The 6,490-nt window shown below is 37.9% G+C and overlaps 1 protein-coding gene across 1 annotated transcript in view; it reads right to left on the bottom strand.

The window, feature by feature from the left end:
• Window positions 1-219: 219 nt before the first annotated feature.
• LOC121515535 (hepatocyte growth factor) overlaps window positions 220-6,490 on the bottom strand; it is a 34,366-nt gene continuing 28,095 nt past the window's right edge. The window contains exons 17-18 of the mRNA XM_041796357.1: window positions 5,582-5,724; window positions 220-5,085 (exon numbers count right to left, since the gene is read on the bottom strand). Of these exons, the coding sequence (XP_041652291.1) occupies window positions 4,906-5,085; window positions 5,582-5,724 (323 nt within the window). The 3' untranslated portion in view covers window positions 220-4,905. The remainder of the gene's footprint in view (window positions 5,086-5,581; window positions 5,725-6,490) is intronic.

The following is a 6,490-nucleotide window of genomic DNA, read 5'->3' as shown; positions in this document are numbered from 1 at the left end:
AGAGAGAGATTAGCAGAACTACCAGGGCATTTGTACAGCCTTTGTGCTACTGTGGTGCCATCTTCTGGTAGGAAAGCATAACAGCCTTGATTTATCCAGCAGACATGAGCACAGGCTGAGACTTTATATGACTTATAACTTATAAAACAATGTGGCACTTAGAAATATAAAAGAACTTGCATTTTATAGATTAAAAAACATTTATTATAGTGACAGACATCATAAAACATTTCAAATAATGGCTGAAATCGAGTTTAACACTTAGCAGTTAAGAAGACATGAAATTCATAATAAATGCACATAATACAGAGAACATGAGACATTACTGTACAACCTGTAGAATATAGCAGCTTGCAGCATCTTTCAGTGCTCGCACTCTCACAAACACAAACTCTGACTCTCACAGACATAATGCAGTAATAATAAAAAGCCATCTCAGTCATTTACACTACCAAAGGAGCCGTGTTAATTTGTCTCAAGGGCTGTTCAGAAGCAACAATTACAGACAATGCCGCTACACAGAGCGTCTCCACAACAAAGTTTCAAGTGACAGACTTTGTGACGCTAATATCCAGAGTGGATTGGAACTGGAGGTCTGCCAAGGTCTGAGTGTGGGGAGAGGATAATTCATACAGCTTTAGCTCCAATACTAGCACACACAACATACACACAAAGACATACACTCATGCAGTTGTCTGCTTACATACAGACACTGCTGAAGACGAATGAACAAAAACAGATGCATATACAGAAGCCCCAAGCAGCCATATATCACAGTTTTCACTTGGTATTTAGTAACTTCTGGTTGTTTCTTAAGATTTATTTTGTATGCTAAGATTTGTGTATAAGATGAGATGCACTTTTAATACCTAATATTGCTGCCAAAAAGTTTGGTGTAATGTACTAGTATACTACCTGCCATCACACCTTGTACACCACCTGCTGAAGTTTGCATCAATTTTTGTGCAGTGTGCCATTTCACAGCTCAAACTGCCTTGGTACATAGTGACACAGACCAAGATGGAGGGTTCTTTTTGACACTTTTACCATACTATCTCCCTAAATAGGTCACAATCCTGCTTTTAAAGAAATCAAGGGTAAATTAATAAAACATGACAAGTGCTGATTTGATTGAAACAAACTTCTCAGTTAATGAAGATCAGTGACCAGGGTGACTTGCAGACTGTGTGTCTGTTAACTTCTCAACAATCCCCACAGGGTGAGAGCTCAACTACCATAAAGCTAGCAGAGGTGCAAACTATGAATCGCAAAAACAAAAGAGCTGCGCAGTGATGGAAAATTCTAGATTTTGCCAAGACAGTTTTAACCTTTGTACTGTCAAGGCCCAAAGAGAGACCCAAATGCAACCTATAATCCAGATTTTATGGTATTTATCTTGTATCCCCCAAGGCTTCAAAAACACAAAAGAAATAAGAGAGATATATTTAACAGTAGTGTGGAACTGTGAGATACTACGTCCATCAAAACCGAAATACATGGCAAAACTTGCAAAATAAAATCGGATTAAATTCTCGTTTAGGTTATGGTAAGGGTTTGAGTACCAAAAGTTAAAAACCTGACCAGCAAAACCTGATTAACCATTTAACAAAGCCAAGCAAACAGTCTGCTTATAGGACAAAAGCTTGTCCTCCATGAAAACACTCTAGCGTAACTAAAGTACCTTACATACCTACGTTATGTGCGTAGGCTACATAGATAACAGAGCTACGTAGCTAACATAGCTAAAGCGAAGCTCACAAAGCTCATGGATATACAAACAAAGCTACAAAGCTAACATTAGCTATGTAAACTATGAAACTATATAGCTATGTTATCTATGTAGCTTATGTGGCTATGTTAGCTGTAGCTATGTTTTCTAAAGCTCACATCGCTAAAGCTAACTTAGCTACACTTGCTTACATATGGGGTGACCAGACGTCCCTGATTTCCATGGACAGTCCCTGTTTTAAGAGACCTGTCCCAAGCCTGTGCTTGGGCTGATTTTTGCTATAAACTGGAATAAAAGTACTTCTTCTCGTTTCACTACTGACTGTCTGAAACTTCTCCCTGACATGACAACTCATCCATTGTCAAAAAATATCATATGTTTGATGTTTTGTATGTAGCCTGGACGTGTCTATGTTCGTTCAGAATAAAAGTCAACTTGTGTTTTGCCAGTTAAATGATTTTAGTAGGAAGCTGCACCAGCAAGAAATGTTTGGTTTTCAGTTGCAATATCTTGACAACAGCATCAAGGCAGCTCTTTGATGGGAAATATTCCAATAAAAATTAATCAAAGTAAATGATAATTCCTGGATGCAGAATTTTTGAGGAGACGAAAAAATACATAAGTTTAGTGAGTGGACACAAGAAGTGGAAAAGTATTCGTCCTCTGAGTTATTTTGATAGCCTATTTTCATTTGATTATTAGCTCTGTAGTTCCAGGATTTTAATCACTGATGAACTGTTAACATGATACAGTCTCAGAATAAGGCCGCAAGGCACAGTTTGATGCCTCCCGCAAAACTATTGTCAAAATACATTAAGCGTTTGGTGTCCCAATTGTCTGTCAGCATGATAATATTTAGGTGGTTTGTCCACCTAACTGGAAACGTCCCAAGTTTTCACTTTAGAAATCATGTCACCTTACTTATGTAGTAATGTTTACTCATAAGGGACACTAAAGCAAGCAACCGTTTGTGTATCTACTTCTAAAACATGTCCATACTGTACATAAGTTACCCCTGGATTAGACCTCTGACCTTTTTCTGTTTTGTTTATGAAATGTTGCTTAGCCTGTAATATGTGAAAGTAACTGCCAAATTTTGTTTATGAGTGAAGTTAGATTAAAAAAAAAAACAAAAAAACAACTGGAAATACACAAGAGGGTGTGTTGAGATCTACGGTCTGGAGCCAGACTGTCTTGAGATGAAGTACCTAAAGAAAACAACCAGAAATACTTAGAAATCAGAGGAAAATTGAGTAAATAAAATGTGTGGGTACATGTCTGCTAAGGGCTTCCATTCACACACATACAAACTAAATGAAAACATGGCCTGTGTCCAAAATCACACTCCACTTGCTAGTGCACTATAGAGGGAATACCCCATAATGTAGTGTTTTCAGATTTTTGTGAGCATTGTTATACCCTGTATGGTGCACTCATCGCATCCCACAAAGCATTGGGAAAAGTACTTTACAATGATGGTCACTGTCAGAGAAATAAAAGAGTTGATATTTGGTGGCTGTCCAGAATATAGAAGCTGTCTTGATAGACATAAAGGGTTTTTCACAGAGTAATGGAGCAAAGAAATGCAGTTCATGCTGCTATTTACTGTCCATATTAATCAGAATGTTATGAATCAAGAAATCATTATTGCCTTTGTTGACAATGCTTTGCCCATTTGTGTTGTCATCTTTGTTTAGTCCTGAAAAACTATGTCAACCAGTTCTTGTAAAAATGTTCAAAATGTTTTTTTAGACACTGCAGCACTGCCAAGATTCAAAACTAATAAGTTTAATACAGTTGAGCACATCCCCATGTTCTAATGTGGGCTGTTTTTCATTTTAATTATATAATTTGCTCCAGACCAATTATAAATGGACTATGGGATGCAGTTGGCCTGCAGGCCGTAGTTTAGGTGTCAGGAATGAGTGTGTGATTTTGAACACAGACTTGAGTTTAAGGTTTAAGAAAATCTTCAGTTTCGTAATGTTACATCTCCTGCTTTATTTAAATCCTACAAGGCCTTACTAGCTATACATTCCTTTCATCTACACAGAACACAAAGACTTTCATATCATATACAGTCAGTGGCTTTGTGATAACATTAAAACCCTAAAAATGTTCTTTTAATTTGGTGTTTCCATACTGCTGAAACAGAACCTTGAGTAAAAGCTGAAATGTAGATTACACACTGTACATCATTAATACGCCTAACACCACATTCACGTCTCTTGTCACATCTAGAGACGAGGGTCTATAAGACCCAAATCAGCTTAAGTGTCACAAATACACTCATTAAAATACTATATACAGTAAGGAGCACTTTAGCGAAGCCCCTTGAGATGCTTGGAGCTGGGTAAAGAGTGCCCTTGTCGTTGCCCTCCCTCTGGATAGTGTTTCTAAGTGGCCCATTGATGTACTCTACAGAGGGAGCTGCTGAACCACTGCACTTTGGTGTTTAAAAAACATTCAAGTAATGCCAGGAATCAAGAGTATTCACATGCACACATAACACTCAGGGTGAATTTGCTACCAAAAGAAAAATGATAAGGATGAAAAGTTCATGTTTGTTTGCCTGGTTTGATCACAACTCAACTAAGAATATACGTTTCACTTTACATTCAACTTTTGACAGGGTCCCTTCTTTTACAAGATAGTAATTGATTTTCTAAAGCTCCTGTATGAATGTTACAGAAGCCCTTAAGGACATGCATCCATACTGTTCTTTTTACATCTTCTATAAGTTAATTTTGTTTGTTTTCTCAAGATTTGGACATATTTGTCTTATTGTCATGGCAAAACGATGCTGGTTTTTTCATGTCAACAAGATCATTTCTGTCCTTTCTTGAACTTTTGAGAAATTAACTAATTATAATGAAAAACATCATGGAAAAAAGAGTAAAATATAAAGATGTATGTCCCTTTAAGGCTTCTGTAGAACGGCATTAACTTTTCTCTTCACTTCAAAATACCAACACTATCTGACTTTGTTGTGTGAAAATCTTACATCACAGTGTTTCCCACCTGTTTTCTGTTAAGAGCCTCTCCTTTAATCAGATTGATAGCTGGGATATGTAGTTATGAGCAACAGAGAAACCAGGCATCCTGAGTGCACTTCTATATGTATACAGGTAGAGGTTTTTTGAGGCCCCAAAGTCTAGTTTATCCACGCTGAGTCTCTATTCTGTATCCAGGTTGGGGTAATATCTGAAGACCTTGTAGATCCACTGTGTGTAGAAGGGCACATTAATAAAGATGCCGGGCTGATTAGCCCGAGCACAGCCTCTGCCATGGACACTGACTCCCACGATCACCCTGATGTCCCCGTCCTGACAAACTAGAGGGCCTCCATAATCCCTCTGCAGCAGGAGAAAGAGAAAGCACATTTCTCTGGGTTACTCGATAACAAGTGGCTATCATTACTATTCACTTTTAAAGAAAGTGTTTTATGCTTTCAGCTACAGCCAGCACTACACTGTTTGCAAACATGGACAGCTTTCTTCCAAGGCTAGAAACCACAAATGCACGGCTTTGATCGCTGATGAAATGTAGTGCAACAGTCTCCAGCTGCTCTATTTTCAACACACTGAATTCTAAGCCAGAGGATTCAAAGAACATGTGTTTGAGATGTGAATCAGGCTGAGCTTTGAGGAGCTAATGTTCTCATAAATTCACCCTGGGAACTATTACTTTATCTAAAGGTCCAAAGCTGTCTTCTTATTTACCAATAAGGGCTGAACACCATGTGAATTCTAAGTGTAGATTTATTTGTCTGAGAACTTTAGCTGTTAATACGCCATATGTTTGAATGCAGAAACACCTCATTTGGAAAAGAATATAAAAGTAACAGTTTACCTCACACACTCCCTCGTTCCTCTTGCCTCCTGCACAGATTTTGGTGTTGGTGATGTGGAGGTTCCCTCTGTGCATCTCTCTACACCTCTCATTACTGACAATGGGCAGGTCCACTGCCTTTAAAATGTCTTCATGACCGGTGCCTGCAGGAGGTAAAGGTTGCATTTTTTTTTAACCACTGTTTGGTTGTATCCAATATAGTAAGGTCTCACTGTAGTTTTGCAAATAGGGCTGACAGATGGTTAATGTTCAATTCCTGATTAATTTCGAATTTCAATAGTTTATCCATTTAGCATTTTTAATCAAAACTTCACACTTAAATTATTTTGCATTAAAAACATGATTCTTTTTAAACCAATCATGGTCAATGTAATTTAACTTTTTTGGATGAAAAAAGAATTAAATGTAAAAGTGAAAACATATTTCTACAAAGTAATGTCAATTAAATCAAAATATGTAATGTAAGATAAGGGATTGCATAAAATTCCACCCTTCAAGTCAGTATATAGTAGATGCACCTTGAGCTGAAATCAAAGCACTGAGTCTATGTGGATAGGTCTAAATCAGGCTAGCACATCTGGACATTGCAGTTTTACTCCATTCTTCTTTAAAAACTGCTCAAGCTCCATCAGATTTTACAGGGATCAGGCGTGAACAGCCCTGCTTTAGTCCAGACACAAATTCTATATTGGATCGTGGTCTGGGCTTTGACTCGGCAACTCCAGAACATTCGCCTTGTTGTGTTTAAACCATTTCTGTGTAGCTTTTTTTGTATGCTTTGGGTCATTGTCTTGCTGGAAAATAAATCTTCTCTTTAAATACTTCATTTTACCCTCTACCTTTGGAAGCCTTCCCAGATCCAGCTGCTGAGAAGCATCCACACAGCATGATGCTGCCACCACTGTGCTT

The sequence above is a fragment of the Cheilinus undulatus genome, linkage group 9 (assembly GCF_018320785.1).
Source record: "Cheilinus undulatus linkage group 9, ASM1832078v1, whole genome shotgun sequence".
Classification (NCBI taxonomy): Eukaryota; Metazoa; Chordata; class Actinopteri; order Labriformes; family Labridae; genus Cheilinus; species Cheilinus undulatus.
This window is presented reverse-complemented; position numbering and strand designations above follow the sequence as displayed.